The sequence below is a fragment of the Neoarius graeffei genome, chromosome 7 (assembly GCF_027579695.1).
Source record: "Neoarius graeffei isolate fNeoGra1 chromosome 7, fNeoGra1.pri, whole genome shotgun sequence".
Taxonomy (NCBI): domain Eukaryota; kingdom Metazoa; phylum Chordata; class Actinopteri; order Siluriformes; family Ariidae; genus Neoarius; species Neoarius graeffei.
The window spans coordinates 31752821-31778069 of record NC_083575.1 but is presented as its reverse complement, the minus strand read 5'-3'; the positions used below and the strand labels follow the sequence as shown (position 1 = coordinate 31778069).

Sequence of the window (25249 nt, the reverse complement as noted above, 5' to 3'; positions counted from 1 at the left end):
GCCTGTTTTTAAACCCACCGCTACGCCTAAGATAACGAGATGAATGTGACACAATTTATCACCAACAATAACTTTATGGGTGCATTTTACTTTTTATTTTCATCTCATCAAGTCAAGTCCTTCCCACGCCATGTGGCGCATCGGGCAGTGCCGATCTCCATTTCCGCAGCCCTCAGCCTCTCGCCTATTACATAGCTAGCTAGCATTACAGTGGGGGGCTAGTCCTCTGGTAACCACGACAGTTTAACTCCCCACTGGCATCTGTATTGCAGTGTGCCTTGCCAGATGGTAGTAGGTACCATTTTTATGATGGGCTTTGGTATGACCCGACCGTGAATAGAACTCACGATCGAGAGGCGGACACACTACCACTAGGCCACTAGCCAGTACTTTTTATTTTGTGTTTCCTTTTTTATTTAGTTTTAGATGTAACACAACATGCCACTGGGCCAAGCAATAGTGACACTCAACTGTATGTTTAAAAATAAGAATATTCATAATTTCACACAATGAACAGTTGCAATTTTGTTCACCACCAACAGTGACTTCAGTGCATGCATTTTACTTTTTTCCGATTTAGTGATACTCATAACAAAAATGACATGGCATCATGCAGTCTTCATAACACAAAATTACACTGTGTCAAGCAACGACACATAAAAGAGAACTTCACACAATGAACAAGTGCAGTTTCGTCAACCTACATGCAATGGTGGTACGACAGTAACATTTACAGATTAGTATAACAAATACATTTATAGATATAACGCCTTCTTACATTGGTGCCACCACAATTTCTACCACTTCATCACTTTTATCCCCCTTTCCTTCACAATCCACCTGGAATAACATCCATCTCTCTCCATTGCTTTCCTTTCTACTATTCCTTCCCCATACACCGATTTCCCATCTTACTTTCCAGAAAACTGGCAAAGACCAGACAAAACAAGTTCTTCAAATCACAACAGGGAATCAATAAATATCATCAGAGCAGACTTGACCTCATTCTTGGCATTACAATAAGGCAGGCCTACTGGGTTTGAATTAAATGATAGCTAACATTAAGCTAGCTCAGGGGTTTTCAAAGTGTGGGAGAGTCAGCCCCCCCTCAGAGAGCAAATAAACAACAGCGCCCCCTTACAATTTTTGTTGTTGCTATACTTGATGTTCCATTCATATTTAAAAAAATGGTTGTTGTACATGGGCGGCACAGTGGTGTAGTGGTTAGCGCTGTCGCCTCACAGCAAGAAGGTCCTGGGTTCGAGCCCCGGGGCCGGCGAGGGCCTTTCTGTGCGGAGTTTGCATGTTCTCCCCGTGTCCGCGTGGGTTTCCTCCGGGCGCTCCGGTTTCCCCCACAGTCCAAAGACATGCAGGTTAGGTTAACTGGTGACTCTAAATTGAGCGTAGGTGTGAGTGTGAATGGTTGTCTGTGTCTATGTGTCAGCCCTGTGATGACCTGGCGACTTGTCCAGGGTGTACCCCGCCTTTCACCCGTAGTCAGCTGGGATAGGCTCCAGCTTGCCTGCGACCCTCTAGAAGGATAAAGTGGCTTGAGAGATGAGGTTGTTGTACACATTTTTATTTTTTTCTTTTACACATTTTAAACATCTGTGCTTTTTTAGAACATCTTTTTTTTACACATTTTAAACATCTGTGCTTTTTTAGAACATCTTTTTTACACATTTAAAACATCTGTGCTTTTTTAGAACATCTTTTTTACACATTTTAAACATCTGTGCTTTTTTAGAACATCTTTTTTACACATTTTAAACATCTGTGCTTTTTTAGAACATCTTTTTTTACACATTTTAAACATCTGTGCTTTTTTAGAACATCTTTTTTTTACACATTTTAAACATCTGTGCTTTTTTAGAACATCTTTTTTACACATTTTAAACGTGCTTTTTTAGAACATCTTTTTTACACATTTTAAACATCTGTGCTTTTTTAGAACATTTTTTTTTACACATTTTAAACATCTGTGCTTTTTTAGAACATCTTTTTTACACATTTTAAACATTTGTGCTTTTTTAGAACATCTTTTTTACACATTTTAAACATCTGTGCTTTTTTAGAACATCTTTTTTTTACACATTTTAAACATCTGTGCTTTTTTAGAACATATTGTTTTACACATTTTAAACATGTGCTAAAAACATTCTTTTTTTTACACATTTTAAACATGTGCTTTAAAAAACCCCACATTTAATACATTTTCTTTTTTAACACCTCACATCACCACAACCCCTTTTCTTGCCTCATCTTAGTGGGAGCAATGAGTTTGCTTCTTTGATATGCACAGGCGCCTGATGCGGGGACGCACTGTTGACAGGAATAAACGTATATCATCCTCTACCTGCAGGCTAGACCGGTACTTGTTTTTGATCAATGTTAATGCGGAAAAACCGCATTCACACAGGTATGTAGATGTGAACGGGATGAGTACCTGAAGCGCTTTTTTGGAGAGGTGGGGGAACTCGGTCTCCACAGACAGCCAGAAGTGCGCAAGTGACACTTCACTTGTCTTTTTTTTCAAGTCCATATTAGAGTTCAGTTCGACAAGGGCCTCTTCCTCTTGCACTGTTAGTGCATCACTGGATGTCGCTGGGAATGAGAATGGATTTCTCACCCACTGATTTGCTAAGGTCTCCTCTCCAGAATACTCTGCAAACTGCTCACGCAGCCCCTCCAAATGCGCAATGATCACCTGTTGTACAGTGTCCAGTTGCAGCCCTGCCTTCTCCACAACATCTTCCAACGTCGGGAACATTTCCACCGAGCCCCGTTTAACATGAGCACACCACAAGTCCAACTTTTTCCTAAATGCAGAGACTCGATTGTGTGCCAAAAAGACATGGCTCTCTTTGCCTTGCAGAGAGGTGTTCAGTGCGTTTATTCGGTCAAAGATATCAGAAAGATATGCCAACATTGCAATCCAGTTCATGTCCCGCATATGCTTCACCAGTGGAGAACTGATTTCGGCAAGGAATAGGAGCACTTCCTCGCGCAAATCACACAAGCGGGTGAGGACCTTGCCCCGGGACAGCCATCGGGCCTCGGAGTGCAGCAGCAGCTGTTGGAAGTGAGCATCCATCTCATTGCAGAGGACGGAGAAGAGACGAGCATTCATGGCACGTGATTTAATTAGATTAACAATTTTTACTGCCTCGTCCAGCACCGCGCGCAACTCTTTTGGCATCTTCTTGGTCACCAAAGCCTGGCGATGGATGATACAGTGCTTCCAAACAACGGCCGGGGCAACCGCTTGCACCTGCTTCACCAAACCACTGTGGCGGCCTGTCATTGCCCTTGCGCCATCAGTACATATTCCACAACATCGGCTCCAATCAATACGATTCTCCTGCATGAAATCATTCAAAGCCTTGAATATTTCTCCTGCTGTAGTGCGAGTTGGCAGAGGATAACAAAACAAAAACTCCTCCTCGACACTGAGCTCTTTAATATAGCGCACATACACCATTAACTGAGCACAGTTAGCGACGTCGGTAGACTCATCCAGCTGAATGGAGAAGAGAGGGCTCTCACGAATAGCATCCAGAACCTGTTCCTTAACATCTGATACCATGTCTGAGATGCGGCGCTGGATGGTGTTATCAGACATCGGTATGGCATTCAGCTTGACAGCAGCAGCATTTCCCATCATCACTGAACACATATCTTTAGCAGCAGGTAAGATTAATGTTTCGCCGATGTTGTGGGGCTTACCTGCTTTAGCTATGTGTAACGCCACATGATATGATGCTTCAGTTGCCTTGTCATTTACAGTTCTAAAAGTATGAATTACTTTCTGCTGTGACCGCAGTTCATTTAGCCTCCTGTCAAAAAACTCCCAGGGCTTGGTCACCAAACTTGGGTGTTTGGTCTCATTATGACGCCAGAGTTGACATGGTCTCATAGCATCATTAGCTAGCACCTCTTGGCAGACAACACACTGTGGCAGTGGAGTATCTTCAGATCCAGTCCATGAAAATCCAAGCTTTAAATAATCGTGGTCATACTTCCTTCTTTTTTTGCTTGGCCCAGACTCTGTCTCCTCACTCACTGTAGCTTTAGGTACTAAAAACCTATCCATTTTGTCTCTGGCAAAGGCTAGCTGAAGTTCACTAAATGTCCGCAATAGTAACTTATTCTGGTTTATTTTTCCTCACATTACGCCCCCCCTGAAAAACTCTGGCGCCCCCCCGGGGGGGGGGGGGGGGGGCACACTTTGAAAAGCCCTGAGCTAGCTGATACATCGCCTAACATTGACTAGCCAGCTAACTGCACTAACATTTCCATTGGGACAAAAAAAAAAACCCTGTCCTTTGGAAAAATTTTGACTGACTTTCCGCTTCTTTGTAAAGAATTTCCTTATGTCCATTGTGTCTGGGGAGGGAGCAAATATTGCAAACAATTCATCATCAACCAAGAACACCCCATTAGGCTAAGCTTATTTCATTGTTTAGTTGAACATTAATTAACGTGGCCTAGGGTTAATTTTGAGGGCATATAACAAAAGAATAAGGTTTTAGCAAAAGCTAGACATTGTGAGGTGGCAGTGGGGCGGACGTTACCTCCTCCACTTTCGAGCAGCTGCACCAACATTTCTCTGCCCGCACTGAGATTCACTTCACTTGCGTGCGGTGAGTTGTTGTAGGTAATGCCCGGAAAACCCGGAGTGGATTTTCAGTGGTATGTGTATTCTCTTATCAATCAAGTGGAATGGATTCTTTCATGAAGCAATAGAAATGGCACTGGGTGAACTAATATTTTATGTTAAATGTGTGTGGGGGGGTGTCCAAACGAAGAATTATGAAATGTGAAGGGGACACGTCTCCTTCACATTCAATGGTGGTGACGCCCATGATGCCATGTACCCTAACAAGATTTCCAGGGCCTTTGGAGGAAAAACAGTCCCACAACACCACAGAACCCCACCATATTTTACAGTTGGGATAGGGTTCTTTTCATTATAGCCATCCTTCTTTTTGCACCAAACCCACCTTGAGTGTTTATTGGTAAAAAGCTCCATTTTTGTTTCATCAGACCATAGAACACAGTTCCAGTTGAAGTTGTAGTAGCATTTTGCAAACTTCAGACACTTACGTTTGTAGTTAACTGAGACTTTTTTTTCCTGGCATACTTTCCAAATACTCTGTTGGCATGGAGGTGGTGTTTGATGGTGATTTTGGAGACTTGGAAACCCCAAGATTTTTATTTTTTTCTTGTAATTGACCAACAGTCATCCTTTTTTCCCCCCTTCTTGCCATCCTCACTGTACATAGGAGCAAAATAAACTTGGGTCCTCTTCCAGACAAGTTTATAACCTTTTCAGTTGACGTCCACTTTTATTTTTATTATTATTGCTCTAATAGTAGAAACTGGCATTGGCAGGTGAGTATTTTTTTAAATAACCATTCCCTGAGTTATGAAGTTCAACACACTTCTCCCTCATTTGGTTTGTGTGTTCGTTTATCTTTCCCATGTCGATGGATGACTAAGGGAATTTGTCCTCTGTGTCACCTCATCTTTGTTCCCCAGTTAATCAGGAAGTCATGGATTACAGCTTGAAAGTTTCTACACACTCCAGTCAACTCAAATGTATCAAATTTCAAGGGGTGCCAATAATAGGGGCACTTTTTTTGTTGAAAATAACCATTTATTGAAGAGGGATTTGTTTTTCTCTGAATAAATTTATTTAAATTAAAGGTTGGATTGGGCGGCACGGTGGTGTAGTGGTTAGCACTGTCACCTCACAGCAAGAAGGTCCTGGGTTAGAGCCCAGTGGCCAGCGAGGGCCTTTCTGTATGGAGTTTGCACGTTCTCCCTGTGTCTGTGTGGGTTTCCTCCACAGTCCAAAGACACGCAGGTTAGGCTAATTGGTGGCTCTAAATTGACCGTAGGTGTGAATGTAAGTGTGAATGGTTGTTTGTCTCTATGTGTCAGCCCTGCGATAACCTGGCGACTTGTTCAGGGTGTACCCCGCCTCTCACCCATAGTCAGCTGGGATAGACTCCAGCTTGCCTGCGATCCTGTAGAACAGGATAAGCGGCTACAGATAATGGATGAATGGATAAATTTCATCTCATCTCATTATCTCTAGCCGCTTTATCCTTCTACAGGGTCGCAGGCAAGCTGGAGCCTATCCCAGCTGACTACGGGTGAAAGGCGGGGTACACCCTGGACAAGTCGCCAGGTCATCACAGGGCTGACACATAGACACAGACAACCATTCACACTCACACCTACGCTCAATTTAGAGTCACCAGTTAACCTAACCTGCATGTCTTTGGACTGTGGGGGAAACCAGAGCACCCGGAGGAAACCCACGCGGACACGGGGAGAACATGCAAACTCCACACAGAAAGACCCTCGCTGGCCCCGGGGCTCGAACCCAGGACCTTCTTGCTGTGAGGCGACAGCGCTAACCACTACACCACCGTGCCACCCATGGATAAATTTATTTCAATTAAAGTTTGGATCGGGCGATGATTCTTGAAAACGTTTCGCCTCTCCTCCGAAAGGCATCCTCAGTTCTGTCTGACTAATAGGGAGTATCCAGTATTTATCCTCTCATGGATCATCATAGAATCCGAATCAGAATGCTGATGGCTGCATTGTGGGTGGCTGATAAGATGTCATAGACCCCCACCTCTGTTCAATGATGGTCGTTCCAGGTTGACAAAAATGAACGATCCACTCTGGCTAAGATGTCTGCCAGTTTTCTGGAAGTCCTCTCATACTCCCGCACCAGTCTACCAACCACAGATTACTATGTACCTGGACGACTGAGTTTCTTCACAGATATGTTTCTACGCACTTTGGGATGAGATCCCTTCGACTGGTGTGGGAGTATGAGAGGACTTCCAGAAAACTGGCAGACATCTTAGCCAGAGTGGATCGTTCATTTTTGCCAACCTGGAATGACCATCATTGAACAGAGGTGGGTGTCTATGACATCTTATCAGCCACCTACAATGCAGCCATCAGCATTCTGATTCGGATTCTATGATGATCCATGAGAGGATAAATACTGGATACTCCCTAGTAGTCAGACAGAACTGAGGATGCCTTTCGGAGGAGAGGCGAAACGTTTTCAAGAATCGTCAAGCAAGTCCAGTTGCTCTCTTCAACCAACCACAGATTACTATGTACCTGGACGACTGAGTTTCTTCACAGATTTGGATCGGGCGGCACAGTGGTGTAGTGGTTAGCACTGTCACCTCACAGCAAGAAGGTCCTGGGTTCGAGCCCAGCAGCCAGCGAGGGCCTTTCTGTGCGGAGTTTGCATGTTCTCCCCGTGTCTGCGTGGGTTTCCTCCGGGTGCTCCGGTTTCCCCCACAGTCCAAAGACATGCAGTTAGGCTAATTGATGGCTCTAAATTGACCGTAGGTGTGAATGGTTGTTTGTCTCTATGTGTCAGCCCTGCGATAACCTGGTGACTTATCTTGCCCATAGTCAGCTGGGATACCGGTAGGCTCCAGCTTACCTGCGACCCTGTAGAAAAGGATAAGCGATGATGGATGGATGGGTGGATAAAGGTTGGATCCCCCCCCATTTTCTCAGTGTGAGATGAAGCTGCTTCAGTAAAAGGTGGATTTTTTTCTAACCATTTTTACTCATCTTTAGTGCCAATATTGTGGATGGCACTGTATATTATTTTATATTATTAAAATACAACTTTATTCATGGCGGCACAGTGGTGTAGTGGTTAGCGCTGTCGCCTCACAGCAAGAAGGTCCTGGGTTCGAGTCCCGGGGCCGGCGAGGGCCTTTCTGTGCGGAGTTTGCATGTTGTCCGCGTGTCCGCGTGGGTTTCCTCCGGGTGCTCCGGTTTCCCCCACAGTCCAAAGACATGCAGTTAGGCTAATTGATGGCTCTAAATTGACCGTAGGTGTGAATGGTTGTTTGTCTCTATGTGTCAGCCCTGCGATAACCTGGTGACTTATCTTGCCCATAGTCAGCTGGGATACCGGTAGGCTCCAGCTTGCCTGCGACCCTGTAGAAAAGGATAAGCGATGATGGGTGGATAAAGGTTGGATCCCCCTCCATTTTCTCAGTGTGAGATGAAGCTGCTTCAGTAAAAGGTGGATTTTTTCTAACCATTTTTACTCATCTTTAGTGCCAATATTGTGGATGGCACTGTATATTATTTTCTATTATTAAAATACAACTTTATTCATGGCGGCACGGTGGTGTAGTGGTTAGCGCTGTCGCCTCACAGCAAGAAGGTCCTGGGTTCGAGCCCCGTGGCCGGCGAGGGCCTTTCTGTGCGGAGTTTGCATGTTCTCCCCGTGTCTGTGTGGGTTTCCTCCGGGTGCTCCGGTTTCCCCCACAGTCCAAAGACATGCAGGTTAGGTTAACTGGTGACTCTAAATTGACCGTAGGTGTGAATGTGAGTGTGAATGGTTGTCTGTGTCTATGTGTCAGCCCTGTGATGACTTGGCGACTTGTCCAGGGTGTACCCCGCCTTTCGCCCGTAGTCAGCTGGGATAGGCTCCAGCTCGCCTGCGACCCTGTAGAACAGGATAAAGCGGCTAGAGATAATGAATGAATGAACTTTATTCATTAAAAACCAACACTGTCCTGTCTATAATTAGCCACAGCTCTCTGTCCTCTTTATCTCCAAACCTGTCAAACAGTGGAGACTCACAAACGCGCGCATGCGTGAACACACACACACAAAAAATGCTCCTCAGGCTTCAACCTACTTCCGGTACAGTGTATCTGTCCCTTGCATCGGGCAAGTCTCAGGCAGGGGGAAGGAAGAAGTGTTTGTTGGTCCAGGCATGTTCTGAAACCACATAAATATCCGGGTGATTAGCCTTCTCAAGAGGACAGACAGGACACTCTGAAGGCGTCGGAAGTCAAAAGAGCCAGTTTACTTCAGGAGTGTAACTCTCACACACACTGCTTTGGAGTATTAGGCCAGTTGGAGCGAACGTTAGCCAGCCAGCTAACTATTGCTAACCTCTTTTGTGGGATTGAGCCGACATTTCGTTGGACAGGCCAGTACTGGATGGATATAAACGTCTAATTTAACTGGAGTGCCGGAAAAAGGTAAAACTTCTTCTTTCCTGAATGTTTTAAAGGTTTCCATTTCCCTGTGAAGTTTTGTAATGATAGGGTTGGACGGAAATCTCGTTACTCTTACCGTAATCCATGTTTTTCCCTGTACTACCTATCGCTATTTATATCTTGGTGTGTACAGCTAAACTGGGTAGCTAGCTCGCTAATAATAGCTGGAGACACCACTGGTTGATGAGGCGAAAAACCAGGTGCAAAGTCCTCAGTCAGGGAATTTGGCCAGTTTATTTATTTCTTCTTCTTTGTGAAATTCTTGTGTAGTTTGTGGCTGTAACTTGGTGTCCCGACTTGTCCCAGTACAGGTTCATAAAAAGCTAGGCGGCTATATTAGGACACACAAGAGCTGCTTGAGTGTCATATCAACTCGTCTAGTGATGTAAAGAGGAGAAAATGTGTTCGTGTGTGTATTTCTCTTGTGTAAATCTAAATCCCTCATCGGTGTAACTCTGTGGGAGTCGATTTGATTTTCATCTGTAAGTCTTTAGTCATCGAAGTCTTTAATGCTGCACCTACAACTTTGGACACTTTTTGCTTTGTCTGTCTGTGTCTTTATTTATTTAAATCTCCTGGACATTTATGTTGATAGAGACGTCTAGTCTGTTAGTTTTATTTTCGGGAGTTTGTTTGTTTGTTTGTTTGTTTGACCCCGGGCTGAACTGCATGACTCTGTGCTATAGTTGTGAGTGTCGTGTTAAGTTAGGTATGCTAGTGTTGGGCGATATGGCGGTAAGATATCGAAATCGCGGTTAAAGGTCTGATGACACGTTTTTGACATCTTTGGCGATGTTTTATAACATATAAAAAGTAATTCCCGATGATCCATATATTAATTCTAGATACAAATATGCAGTGCGTTATGTGGGTAAACATGAGCAAGCCCTGAGAGCAGACCTCATGGCTGGGGAACTGCTTGACAATAATGTCATTGGTTTTTGGAAAGAAGTCAAAAACATAAATAGGGGGAAAACACCACTGCCATGTAACATTGAAGGGGTATCCGGTGTGGAAAACATCACAGAACTATGGAGGCAGCATTATGCTGCTCTATTCAACTGCATTAAAAGTGAACCTTACTGTACAGGTAATATAGAGGAGGAGGTGGTACACATCTGCCCCGCTGAGGTTTTCCAAGCTATAAAGCAGCTAACTGATGGCAAAGCATGTGGTTTGGATAATATCACTGCAGAGCACCTGAAGCTAGCTAGCCCTAGGGTAGCAGTGTTAGGCCGAATCCCATTTCACCCCTTGGACCAACCCCTTGGCCCTTCCCCTCCATTTTGCGCGTTCACGTGAAGGGGTAGGGGTATCCAAATCCCAGTTAACGCGGAGGGGTAGGGGAAGGGGTAGGGCTTCTGTACCCCTCCAAACGGAGATTTTCCTGGAGCTGACTCCGAACGAAGGGGTTTGAGTGATTTCCCACAATGCCATGCGGATTTCAGCAAGATTTCATGCGGATTTCAGAAAGATGGCGGTTCCCGCGGCGAAAGATTGTCATAAATGTATTTTCTCCATTATTTACGTGTTTTAAGTTGTTATCCAGAGGAAACACGCCGCTTGATTCGCTTTCGAGCTGAGAATGAGCAGCGATTTCTGAAATCCAAGCTGCTGCTAAAAAGCTTTGGGAGTGAGTATTGTTTTCGGTTGCTTGACTGCGTACGTTTTGTTCTGTTATTCTCGCTTTTATTGTTTACATGAGTGTTCTGACACCTCATTCGGTCGGATGTGGTGCACGAAGCGCCAAAGATATCCCATTCAGTGGTGTTAGTTAACAAATCACACCCTGCCAGCAGAGATTTCTGGTTCTGCCTCTGGCTCTGACTGTAGCGGCTGGTCGCAGCCAATGACGCATTTGGTCGCGTTTTGCTAACGTAAACGCTGACAGAGGTACGCGATGACGTATGCGATCGTTGAAGGGCTATCCCAATACGTAAGGGTTGAATTTCAAGCCCTATCCCTTGTAGCTCAGTTTCAAGGGGAAGGGCCGAGGGGAGGGGAAGGGGGAGGGGTAGGGGTAGAAATTAGAATTGGGATTGGGCCTTACTATCCATATGTCTTACAGGGTTGATGACACACGGCATCCTTCCAGATTCTATGCTGACCGTTGTCCTTGTTCCAGTTATTAAAGACAAGGCTGGCAAGGTAGGGAGTATGGACAATTATCGGCCTATTGCTCTGGCCAGCATACTGTCTAAAGTGCTAGAAAGGGTCTTAATTTACAAACTTGGGGACCTTATCTGCACTACTGATAACCAATTTGGCTTTAAGAGTAAGCACAGTACGGATATGTGTATTTATGCACTAAAAGAAGCTGTGGAAAAGTACAGAGGGCAGGGGTCAACAATGCTGGCGGGCTTTATTGACGCTTCTAAGGCGTTCGATCGAGTGAACCATCATAAACTCTTCGCTAAGTTGGAGCAAAGGGGTGTCCCAAGATGCATAATACATATTTTGGCATATTGGTACGACAGGCGGCGGCACGGTGGTGTAGTGGTTAGCGCTGTCGCCTCACAGCAAGAAGGTCCTGGGTTCGAGCCCCGGGGCCGGCGAGGGCCTTTCTGTGCGGAGTTTGCATGTTCTCCCCGTGTCCGTGTGGGTTTCCTCCGGGTGCTCCGGTTTCCCCCACAGTCCAAAGACATGCAGGTTAGGTTAACTGGTGACTCTAAATTGACTGTAGGTGTGAATGTGAGTGTGAATGGTTGTCTGTGTCTATGTGTCAGCCCTGTGATGACCTGGCGACTTGTCCAGGGTGTACCCCGCCTTTCGCCCGTAGTCAGCTGGGATAGGCTCCAGCTTGCCTGTGACCCTGTAGAAGGATAAAGCGGCTAGAGATAATGAGATGAGATGAGGTACGACAGGCAAGCTATGCAGGTTAAATGGGGTAATGTATTATCCTCTCCCTTTAAAGTAGGCAATGGGGTGCGACAGGGTGGGCTTCTATCCCCAAGCCTATTTAGCCTGTACATGGATGACCTGTCAAGGCAGCTGAGAGAATGCAGAACAGGGTGTATAATAGGGAACACCTTAATCAATCATATCATGTATGCTGATGACTTAGCTATTATATCTCCCAGTAGTGCAGGATTCCAACTGCTCCTCAATATATGTTCAGACTATGGGGTCAAGTTTGACATAAAGTATAATGCTAAGAAGAGTATAGTAATGATCTGTAGGACCAAGGAGGATAAACACCTTAACTTTCCACCGTTCCAATTATCTGGGCAAATCTTGTCTGTGTGCTCCAGTGCTAAATATTTAGGCCATATCATTAATGATGATAAAATGGAGGATGATGCTGATATGCTTAGACAGAGAAGGACTTTGTATGTCCAAGCCAATGTGTTGGTGAGAAAATTTTACTACTGCTCTGATGAGGTGAAGGTGAACTTGTTCAGAGCATACTGCACCCCTATGTACACAGCTCACCTCTGGATAAGGTATAAGAAGGAGAGTCTGCGCAAACTTCAGGTTGCGTATAACGATTGTCTTAGAATCCTGCTTAAGAAGCCCAGGGGTAGTAGTGCCAGCGAGCTGTTCTGTGAAGTAAGGGTAGCCACCTTTCACGCCACCCTGAGAGGACTGATGTATAAATTCATAGGCAGGTTGCAGGGGTCCCAGAATAATCTCCTTATAGAGTTGACCAATCCTAGGTGCAGTTCTGTAAGATATCAATCCTATATATGGAAACACTGGTATCTGTGTCTATTGTAGGAGAGGTAAAATGATATTTAATTTTGTTTTTAATAATTGTACTTTTCCTAATGTATGTATCTTTTGTAGTAATGAACTTGTGCCAGTACTTTTTAATACGAGGTGATTTTGTACCTGATACACTGTACTGTATGTTGTGTATTTGTATTGTATGTGTTTTTTTTTTATGTCAGTGTTGGACGTTGGAGTCTGCAATAAAAACTTGATGATGATAATTCACGAAGGCGCCTATTTTACAAGTTATGATAAACGCGGCTATTTGGGCAAATTTGACGGGGCTGCAGCACCCAGGAGACGAAAGAGGAGGAGGAGCTATATGACGTCAGCGAAAGAACCTTCCTCCTAACTTACCAGTTTGTTGTTGATGCGACACGCATTATTGGTGGGACATGGCGATTCATTTCCGCCAGTTCGTTCATGTCGGTCAGTTCAGCAAAGAAATTCGTTCGTTCAGTTCGTTCACTCGTTCATTTTGATGACGTCACACCAAAGCGGCACAACAATGGCTGTCGTCCGAAGTTTAGTTCATCTTGAGTGAACGAGAGGCGGCAGAGGTGCCATCCACAATAGATTTTCATACATTACAATGTGCTTGAGAAAAAGATGGAAGAAAAACATTATCCTAGCATTATCTGAAAAAGACTACATAAACAAAGCTCTGAAAGTTAATTAAATGTAGATGAGAATAAAGCTGTTTTTATCTCATCTCATCTCATTATCTCTAGCCGCTTTATCCTTCTACAGGGTCGCAGGCAAGCTGGAGCCTATCCCAGCTGACTACGGGCGAAAGGCGGGGTACACCCTGGACAAGTCGCCAGGTCATCACAGGGCTGACACATAGACACAGACAACCATTCACATTCACACCTACGGTCAATTTAGAGTCACCAGTTAACCTAACCTGCATGTCTTTGGACTGTGGGGGAAACCGGAGCACCCGGAGGAAACCCACGCGGACACGGGGAGAACATGCAAACTCCACACAGAAAGGCCCTCGCCGGCCCCGGGGCTCGAACCCAGGACCTTCTTGCTGTGAGGCGACAGCGCTAACCACTACACCACCGTGCCGCCCAGCTGTTTTTATATTTATTTTAGTAGAGCCATGGTCTGCCGGCGGGCGGCACGGTGGTGTAGTGGTTAGCGCTGTCGCCTCACAGCAAGAAGGTCCTGGGTTCGAGCCCCGGGGCCGGCGAGGGCCTTTCTGTGCGGAGTTTGCATGTTCTCCCCGTGTCCGCGTGGGTTTCCTCCGGGTGCTCCGGTTTCCCCCACAGTCCAAAGACATGCAGGTTAGGTTAACTGGTGACTCTAAATTGAGCGTAGGTGTGAATGTGAGTGTGAATGGTTGTCTGTGTCTATGTGTCAGCCCTGTGATGACCTGGCGACTTGTCCAGGGTGTACCCCGCCTTTCGCCCGTAGTCAGCTGGGATAGGCTCCAGCTTGCCTGCGACCCTGTAGAAGGATAAAGCGGCTAGAGATAATGAGATGAGATGAGATGGTCTGCCGGCTATGCAGTTGTTCTCTCAAACCCATTAAGCAAAAAAAAAATTTGCTTATTTAACAGCAACACTCATTTCAGAGAATAAACAACTTTACAAGTCATCGTATTCAGCGAACGGTAGCCTGCGATGTCTCTCTGCTGCATTCATGATCATTCATTGTTTGGCCTGGTCATGGACATGGAAACGGTTGTTATGCACGAACATTCGATTGACGTCACATCTAGCGAGACCTTTTCCAGCTGTTCGAGCAAGAGACCTCCTTGCAGACTGTTTCATGCAGTTGTTCAAACCCATTAAGTAACACCCATTTTGCTCATATTCAACAGCAATGCTCATTACAAAGAACAAACCACTTTATTACAAATTGCATTAACATTTAAAAAAACGAACACAGTATGCCATGATCTCCAGAGCCACGTTCTTCATTGTTTGTCACAGTCATGGAAACTGTTGCTATGCGCCCAGCCCAGTATGGCAGCAGGCAGGCTGGCTGCTGGCTGTTCGTTCGTTCGTGAACTGCTGAGCTCGTTCGCTGTGAACTGAAATGTATTGCTGAGTGAGAGCTCTAAATTGTAAACTAAAGACCTGGCATGTGTCAACGCTCTGATAATAGGACTCAGATAGCCCTTAAAGAAGTAAAGTGGCGCTGCTCTGCACAGATCAAAATGCAAGGTGGACGCCCTTCTGCTACTGAACAGATCCTGCTGATTCGCCAACAACCGAGATTCAGCGACCGCCCTGCTGCCAGCGAGCAGAGACTGCTGATTCGCGAACGACCGAGAACGAGAGGCAGCGCGAACTAGTTCTAGTCGTTCACTTCGAAGACTCGTTCAAAAAGAACGGTTCGTTCGTGAACGACACACCACTAACACGCATACATGCCAACCTTTTCACAAGAAAAAGAGGTAGATTTTACTCGCGCACGGTACCGTTGCACAAATTGGCAATTTCAAATTTTGGCGGACAATTGTTTTTAAAGATGTTGCCAGTGGCGCCGCCAGGCGTACGGCCGTACGCACTAGGCGTACCTTGGGGAGAGAGAGATTTTTTTTTTTAAATTATAATTGTTACCTGAATGCTTTGGCAATGCAACATAATTTGAGAGAGAGAGAGAGACGAACACACCACATGCACACTGCCAACGAAACCGGAAATGGAGAAGTGAGCAAACGGCACCGAACGAATAAATGGTTGGTCTTGCGCATTTCCGGTATTCGTGATGCCAAAATGACGCACGAACCACCGGCAAAGCATGTTCAGAACTTAGTGTGGGATTTTTTTTTTTCTGAGAAATCTAAAAAACGTTGACATTATGTACAAAAGCGGTAGGCGTTGACAGAAGTTAAAAACCGGTAGTTTACCGCACAAATCGGTAGTGTTGGTGTCAGCGACAGGTGTTCAGTTTGTCATTGTTATTATACATTTTTTTTATATATATATATATATATATATATATATATATAATACCCCTTTCACATGACGTCACTGCGCCGCGAGATTTTGTTAGGCGCCATATTGGAAGACCAAGTACATGCACTCACAATATAAAACAAAGTACGAGCGAGAGTAAAGTGACACGATGGCTGATAATTCGGGTTATGTGAGTACATTACCAGCTGCAGAAAGGGCACGGTATGTGGAGAAACTGGCTGTGATTGATGGGTTTGACCCATATGATAAGACTCGGGGCAAGGGAGAATGGAAACATAAGGAGGACCTGACACCAATTCTGCCATCTGTTTGCTACCCAGACATTGTAAACTATTTGTTGTTTACACCCAGTGCCTACACTCAGTGTTCGAACTATGCCGATATTTTCGGGGGGTCCCTTTTTTTCCCTTGGGGGGGGGGCGCTTGTCTCGGAGCGCGGATCTCCAAACACATGAGAAGCCTATCTTACGCACATATCACGCGGACTCCACACCTCCACACACGCATCGTGTCTGAAGTCATAACTCATCAGGGGAAATCGTGTCCGCATTGGCATGTTCAAAAAACAACCTCGCGTCAACAATGATACCACACGCAAGGAAAAAAAAAAAAAACAGCCAGGCTACTCAACAACCAACCTGGCAGCAGCGAGCAAGCCCCAAACCATCCTAAATTGTAGAAGTCTGGGAGGCTTGCTCCTCATACAGTTATCAACTCGGGGCCACTTTAGCATGTTTTAAATTTGAATTTCTTGCGTTTGCTTACCTCAAAGTGTCCGCAGATCATGCACAGACTTATCCATTATATCCACAGTTTTTTGCCAAGTCTCACACAGGTTTCTTTCAAGTCTACTGTTGGGCCAATAAATCATAAATAAAACAGCTCAGATTTGTTTGTTTAAGTCGTTTGCCACTCCACTTTATTCTCGTGGGTTCACTTATTTCCCCCTAATCACGAGTTTGTTGGTCTTCCAAAATGGCGCAGGGTCTGTTTACTTCCGGTTTCGGGTGACATCAGTGAAAGGGGTCTATAGTTATTATGCCTTCGCGTTGTGTTGCCGGCTTTTGCTCCAAACCCCACAAGGATGGGGTAAGTTTATTCAAGTTTCCCAGAGATCCCGAGCTGCATGCGAAGTGGATGAAGCAAGTCAGGCGCACTCGTGACAAGTGGGAGCCCTCACCAACATCCGTCCTGTGCTCTGAACACTTCGATTTGGATTGTTTTGACACCCTTCCCAGCTTAAAAGAATCTTTTGGGTGTTCAGTTCAGCACAGACGTGTGTTACTACCATCAGCAGTGCCTACAGTATTCCGGAGGGGGTCTACTAGTAGCTATGCCGGATCCAGCAGTCGCCTGGGACAAGGCGACTCCTCCAAAGACAGTCCAACTGTCAGAACATGTGTTGAGAAACGACATAAGATAAAGGTACGTAGAGCTATAGAGTGCTCTGACATGATGCTAAAAATAGTAACACTGCGGTCTGCGCGGCCATCTTGGAAGCCACTCGCTCCAGAGCGCTCATAGAGTACATATTCATGATAATCATAAATGTAATCATAAAGTCGGCGTGATATCAGTCATGTATTTGCTTGTGCAAGCTTGCGGCTTTCATGTAACTGCTGCCTAGCAACGAGAGGCAAAGGGTAAAGAGGGTAGGCTATCATAGATTCGATTCGGAAGAGATCAACACATGATTGTTTAAAAATTAGGTATTTTAACAATTTGCATCTGTTTTGTGATTATCGTGACACTTGTGTGTTATATAGAACTGTATGTCTTATGTTAGCCGTTTGCATGCTCCATTAGGAACTATGTATTCAGTGTAGCATACGGCTTACATGATATAAGCAGTGTTTACACATGCAAGACAACAATACACAATATTAAAATATTGATTCCGTAACATTTTGAACAAATACGGGTTGACCTACCAATCCTTGTTATCCAACCTTGTGGTGTTCGTCAATGCTGGGCTGTCTGCCTGTCTGCTGTCCTTTTCGGAGTCGCTCTCAGATTGGTGCACAGTAACAGGTTCAAACCTGTACGGTTGGATGCACCCATGTTCGTCATCACTTGATTCTTCCGATCTATCCCACTCACAACACAATTCTAGACTCCCAGAAGAGGACGAGCTAGCACTAGAGAGTTCACCGGCGTTTTCATGCGCCATTTCCATTGAGTAGAACCAGAGTAGAACAGCCAGTGAACCGCAGCGTGTTCTTCCGCTGACGTCACAGCATGGCCGCGAGCCACGGACCCAGTTTTCTTGCACTGTGCAATTAAAAGTTGGATATTCGCGTAACAACAGCTTCTTTTCACGTAATTATAACAGAAATCTAACATGTTTGCCATGTTGTATAGTTTATTTAAGAAATTGCATAGAGTCATGTTCGTGTCATCAGACCTTTAATCAAGTTAAAGTCGAATTTTATGAGGTACCTCAAATATCGTTCGTACTTTTCTTGCACTGATCCGCGGCTACAATTATCGACACCTTAACAATCCTACCACCAGAAGTGGCGATTGTTTGTTATTAATAACTAGAATGCATTTCCGGAGAAAATGCGAAAGTGTGCTTGCTCAGGTGCGCTGCCATGGTGACCCGGTGTTGATTATCAGTACACAAGAATGGTTTGGATTGAATTTTAAGTGTATGTGTAAATGAAGTTAATAAAGTTGTTCAAAACACTTTTTACATTCTGACTTCGTTCTTTCATACTTAAACAAATCAATATTCATGAAGATAAAGTTGATCATTCCTGGCTGCTGGCTGGTCCTGATCAGCCTACTTGGTGCATAAACTGGAACTAAAACACGGGTCATTCATTCATTCGTCAAGATAAAGTGAAAATAATTTATTTGTGGATCAAGTATGATCATAAATCTCCTATCATATTGGGCTGGTAAATTCTGACTAGGCCCAATGACAGCAGTCTAATTATACCAAGTTGGTAAATTTGAGAGAATAACTAAATTATTATAATCATGAGGAGTCTTACTTAAACAAATCAATATTCATCAAGATAAAGTGTAAATAATTCAAGTATGAACATAAATCTCATATTAGGCTGGTAAATTCAGACTAGGCCAAATTATACCAAGTTGATAAATTTATACTGTGGTAAATTCAGACCGTGGCTGCTACAGTTTAAATTTACCTGGTAAATTCAGACTGGTGGTAAATTCAGACCGTGACACCGGCAAGAGAGGCGACCGCACGCCCACACGACAAGTTCTGTGTCCACATGCAAAAGTTTGGCCAAGACACAAGGCGAATTCTCATACGGAGATGACAGGCTGGCAAGATTCTTTACAGGGACATCCCAGAGCATCACTAACATGAAAATTTAGATGTAATTCTAAATCCGTAAAGAGATATGACCCAAAACACGTTTTTGCTCATTGTGGCACCCCCTAGTGGCCAAATGACACCAAATTTGATGAGGGTACATGAACTGGTGCCCAAAGTCATGTCAACAAATATGGTCTTGAACCGTCGAAGCGTTTCCGAGATATGAGCCAAAATACGGTTTTGCCAATTGTGACGCCCCCTAGTGGCCAAATGACACCATATTTGATGAGGGTACTTCGGATGCTGTCCAAAGTCATGCCACGAAATATGGTCTTGATACGTTAGAGCAGGGGTGTCCAAACTGATCCATAAAGGGCCTTGTGGCTGCAGGTTTTCATTCCAGCCATGCAGCAGCACACCTGACTTGGCTCATTCAATCAACTGAACTGTCTTCACACAGTCAAATACTTGCAGCCACACCCACCCTTGATTAAAGGGTGGGTGTGTCAGTTGATTGAATAAGCCAAATCAGGTGTGCTGCTGCATGGCTGGAATGAAAACCTGCAGCCACACGGCCCTTTATGGATCAGTTTGGACACTCCTGCGTTAGAGCGTTTCCGAGATATGAGCTCACGTCCTGTCTGGTGGCTCCACCATTGATTTTGATTGGCTGCCATGGGCGAACGCTGCGGCGTATGAGAGCGAAACGAATATCATTTATTAGGTATGGACTGGAGATCATGTGTGCCAAGTTCCGTGATGATCGGACAAAACATGCGGCCAGGGTCACTTTATTCTCACTTTGGACAAAATTCAAAATGGCGGAAAATCTAATCGGGTGGAAAATGATGTCATAGGGTGCGTTGGAATCGTCTAGCTCCAAGGATTCCAACGGAGACTTTGTAAGACTTTGATCAGTTGGTGGCACTAGAGTGTGAGACGTACCAACATGAAACTTGATGAAATCAATCAGCGTCCACTCCTCTATCAGTGTACCACGTTTCATGACTTTACACCTTACGGTTTGGCCTCCCGAAGGGAAAATCTGTTTTTTGCGTCGAGCGCCTATTCATTTCAATGGGGAAAAATTTTTTTTTCGTAAAACGTGAATTACGGGAGAACGACAAGGCGTATCGAAAAGCTGCATACACCACACATCTGCAGTACAGGCCGGACAAGTGAGAAGTGGAACGGCATCTCTACCTCGAATGCTCCGGGAGGAGTAGCGGCTCAAAAAAGTGGGTGGAAAAGAATTAAAAAAAGATTCATAATAATAATAATAATAATAATAGTAATAATAAAAAACGAGCCCTGTGATGACCTGGCGACTTGTCCAGGGTGTACCCCGCCTTTCGCCCGTAGTCAGCTGGGATAGGCTCCAGCTTGCCTGCGACCCTGTAGAACAGGATAAAGCGACTAGAGATAATGAGATGAGATAATAAACGATCGGAGAACAATAGTGTGCTTGCTTTGCAAGCACACTAATTAGTATTAATTATAATACTTGTTATAATTTTGCCATTACAAAAATAGAAAAGACTTTCAATACGTAAATTGTGCATGAATAATTACGCAAACTTCCACTGGAAACAAAATGAGTGGATTCCCGATTACTTAGTGTATTAGATCACATGACATCTTTGTCCACAATTATCAACATCCAGATGATTAAAAAAAAAATCAGTATGCAGTATTAAGTTAACAAAACAGGTTTTTATTTAAAATTTGTTTTACACAGACTTTAGATTAGATAAAACTTTATTGATCCCTTTGGGAGGGTTCCCTCAGGGAAATTAAGATTCCAGCAGCATCATTACAGATAAGCAGAGAAAAGAAATAGGGGAAAACTTCTAGATAAATTAAAATAAATTAGGTATTTACATATACAAATATAAAAAAGAATAAGATATGGGGAAGAGAGGAGGGGAAAAAGGAAAAGGGGGGGCAGCAGGAGAGATATTGCACATTATATTGCACATTGTCCGGTATTGCTTATTGTTAGGCTAGGCTACTGCTCCTTCCCGTCCTCTGTCCTCCTGTTACCCCTCCTCCCCCCCAGATATTTAGTACAAAATATCTTTTATATAAATATATCGATGTTGGTGTTTGTGTAAATGAGAGAGTAATTCTAATGTTTGTAAACAAATGAACTGATAATGTTCAACCTGTGTCAAATCTTTTTGTTCCACTTTCTAAGTATTTTCATAGATGACTTTTTATTATTCACTTGTTTGTATTAATTTCTAGTTTTATAGTTTACTAATAAATGTCAACGGGCGATTGACATTGCAGGGCTCGAAATTCATGTTTTTTTTCACCAGCCAGCCGGACTAGTTACCTTCCAAAGTAACTCGCCAAACAGAAAATCAACTCGCCAAAATTTGTTCATGTATGGATTTTACTTCTGTCAAAAATAACACAAAAGAGAGTAGTTACCATTGTTCATGACTAATGTGCATTTATTTCAAGACCCGAGTATTTTGATACTGTTTTTTTTTTTTTTTGCACACTTTATAAATTGGCATTTGCTGTTCCACGTCCTCCTCGCGATATCCAAAAAAATGCCAGATGACTGACCCCTTACTCAGCGCTCGAAACTAACGGTGTCCCGACGTCCCGGGGACCATAAAAAATGTCATCGGGACACAAAATTATCATATCTGGGACAATCCCGGGACAATGGAAAAAAAATAGATCTAGAAAAAAAGTTCTACATTAATATTATTTACAAAGCCGTAACACATACGTAGACATTCACCTAATTTGTCAATTTTAATTTTAAAACGTTAACAGCGAAAAATACATTAGTAGCTACACTTTCGATGCACCTGCATCCGTAGGCTACAGAGCAGCGCATTCTGTTCTAGAATCTTCGGCCGGAGTCCGCATTATATGGACTTGGAATGGAATTGCTAGCGCACACGCTGCGCCGACTCTTGCCAGAACAAAAATGCTGAAGTGGTTGAAGCGGACCGACCGCGGGGAAGAAACCGAAAGCCCAGACATAACGTCTCCGGGACCTTCAGGATCCAAAGTGTCATCGCCTGGTCTGCAGGCAACGCGAGCAACTGAATTAACTGAATGAACACTGTTAGACACGTTATAAAATACAACAGGAATGATGTGGATGATATTGACGGAAGATACCGTTCAACAGAATAAGTGAGTTTTCTTGGTGTCTTTCTAGTTCAGAAAGTTTAGTCAGTCAGCAGCACAACTAGGCTCGGACCTGCCACTATGCTGATGGTGCTAACATTTGCACCCACGTTTCGGCAGCGAAAGTTCATAAAATGGATAACGGAAAGTTCATAAAATGGATAACGGAAAGTTCATAAAAATGGATAACGGAAAGTTCATAAAAATGGATAACGGAAAGTTCATAAAAATGGATAACGGTAATGGATAACGGAAAGTTCATAAAAATGGATAACGGAAAGTTCATAAAAATGGATAACGGAAAGTTCATAAAAATGGATAACGGAAAGTTCATAAAAATGGATAACGGTAATGGATAACGGAAAGTTCATAAAAATGGATAACGGAAAGTTCATAAAAATGGATAACGGTAATGGATAACGGAAAGTTCATAAAAATGGATAACGGAAAGTTCATAAAAATGGATAACGGAAAGTTCATAAAAATGGATAACGGTAATGGATAACGGAAAGTTCATAAAAATGGATAACGGTAATGGTGAAAATGATAAGTTGGCCTTATAAGTGCCAACAGATATTCAAGGTATAAGTAGATGAAATGAACATAAAAGGGGTCTTGTTTTCAACTAAAGTGTACTGCAGATGTAGGGAGTTGAAACATTTTCTGAATGAGCTAGTTGGCCCCTTTAAATAAACGGGTATCTATTCATACAGTGAGATCGCCAAAGTTTAATAAACTGAAAATGCAATAACTGTAATTTTGAAGTAGATGATGTATAGGACATGTGTCACTTGTGTCTTGTGACTTATTGTAAAAATAATAGGGTTCAAAATCACAGTTACAAATATAATAGTAACTTCATATGATAATATTAACCACTGGTTATTTCAGAGAGGAAAAAAATGGGGACACTATTGCTTCCATTCGGGACAATACAACACAGAATTCGGGACCACTGGGGGACACAAAGAAAAAAAGTTAATTTCGAGCCCTGCCCTTACTAGTTCTTTTAGGAACCATTTCGTCCGCTTCCATTTTTAATTTGTCGCTGAAATTGACAGAGCTTACACAGTAGCCTATGCAACACCAGCGATTGCACGAACTGAGTCAGCGCTGTAAACAGGGCTCGAAATTAACTTTTTTTCTTTGTGTCCCCCAGTGGTCCCGAATTCTGTGTTGTATTGTCCCGAATGGAAGCAATAGTGTCCCCATTTTTTTCCTCTCTGAAATAACCAGTGGTTAATATTATCATATGAAGTTTCTATTATATTTGTAACTATACGATTTTGAACCCTCTATATCATTTTTACAATAAGTCACAAAACACAAGTGACACATGTCCAATACATCATCTACTTCAAAATTACAGTTATTGCATTTTCAGTTTATTAAACTTTGGTGATCTCACTGTATGAATAGATACCCGTTTATTTAAAAGGGGCCAACTAGCTCATTCAGAAAATGTTTCAACTCACTACATCTGCAGTACACTTTAGCTGAAAATAAGACCCCTTTTATGTTTGTTTCATCTACTTATACCTTGAATATCTGTTGGCATATATAAGGCCAACTTATCATTTTCACCATTACCGTTATCCATTTTTATGTAATATACCTGTTGCCCCATTCAGAGATGTTTTGAAAGCCATCAGCCATACCATCAATGGATGAAATGCACACCCATGTTGCAAGCAGTACAATAGAAGGTTTGACCCAAAAAACGAAATATTTTAATCCAGTCTACAGTGTAAAATAAAGGAAAAACGCCATCCAATCATATCGAGGTACCACCTCAAAATGATTGGATACTGACACGTCAATCAGACTGAAGCCCGCGAGCAGCCCGTCCCTTCTGTGTGTGGGTGTGTGTGAGAGCGAGCAGAGTGTCACACAGAGCGCAGGATTCTCTCAGTGCGCTCCCTCCAAACAACGGGGATTTACACGAAAACGGAAGGAGATATTCACAAAATTCTTTCACAGTGAGCGCCACAAGGCTCTCCTGAACACACGGATGTAATTTTTTTTGTCTGTAGTGTAAAAAATGAGGTCACTAGAGCGAGTTAAAAACGAGTGACTTTTCTGCCACGTTTATAATGAGAGTCTATGAGGCTGCGCGGCTGTGCTCTCGTTACTTTGAGGCTTCTCATTCAAAAACTGTAAATCCTATCGCTCAGGTAGACACATTGTGTGAATCAGGACAAGTGTGGCTACTACTTTTGAGAAAATTGTGTGTGGAGTGAAAATTGGGGCTGAAAACACAGTTTAAATGAGAAAGTTTGAGCTATTTTTCCAAGCTCTTTACACTCTAACTTAACGAGCTCCACTAGTGTGTAACGCAATAGACACCCATTATAAAGCCGGACTTTCTCAGGCTTTAGGAGGGGGAGGAGGGGTGGAGACGCGGGGGGTGGGAGTGTTTCTTTTCAAAATATGGCTTGCGGGAACCGTTATTCCAAAATCTTGTACTGCACCTTTAATGTAGAACTTTTTTTCTATATCTATTTTTTTTCCATTGTCCCGGGATTGTCCCAGATATGATAATTTTGTGTCCCGATGACATTTTTTATGGTCCCCGGGACATCGGGACACCGTTAGTTTCGAGCGCTGGCTGTAAACCGAAACTAGGAAATCTTCCCGCAAGTTCCTTTCAGCACCAAGATGTCGCCCGGGATTGGTTGGCAAGTGCGTGACGTTATTTATTTATTTATTTATTTATTTATTTATTACCCTTTGGCAGCCTCTCACGTTACTGCCTGAGGGACAGGGAGAAAACCACCGGAAAAGGTTTTAAACAAATGCAACAAACGCAAGTCGGCAGATGACCATAAAATACTCGATAGTTACGATATGATAATTAATTATATGTATCTCACACAGAATTTTCGGAGATATATCGAGTATATTCGATATATCGCACAGCCCTAGTCTGAATCTTTGCTTCATATGTATTTTTTTTATTTTCAACTAGCCAGCCGGGCTGGCTAGTGACAGGAATTACCCGCCAAATGACAAATTAAGTCGCCTCGGGCGACCGGACCACCGCGAATTTCGAGCCGTGCATTGTAACCACATGAAAA

General features: G+C 43.5%; 2 protein-coding genes across 9 annotated transcripts in view; one reads left to right on the top strand and one right to left on the bottom strand.

The window, feature by feature from the left end:
• Positions 1-2263: 2263 nt before the first annotated feature.
• Positions 2264-3661, bottom strand: LOC132888834 (zinc finger BED domain-containing protein 5-like). Its single transcript, XM_060924928.1, has one exon. It carries the CDS (start codon positions 3659-3661, stop codon positions 2264-2266), a length of 1398 nt encoding a protein of 465 aa, XP_060780911.1.
• Positions 3662-8711: 5050 nt separating this feature from the next.
• lrrfip2 (leucine rich repeat (in FLII) interacting protein 2) overlaps positions 8712-25249 on the top strand; it is a 240862-nt gene continuing 224324 nt past the window's right edge. For 7 of the 8 annotated variants that reach the window (XM_060925518.1, XM_060925512.1, XM_060925513.1 and 4 more), the window contains exon 1: positions 8712-9059. The gene's annotated coding sequence lies outside the window, so the exon portion shown is untranslated. Of the gene's footprint in view, positions 9060-11145; positions 11226-25249 lie in introns of all 8 variants that reach the window. The other variant, XM_060925510.1, reaches the window with a different exon arrangement.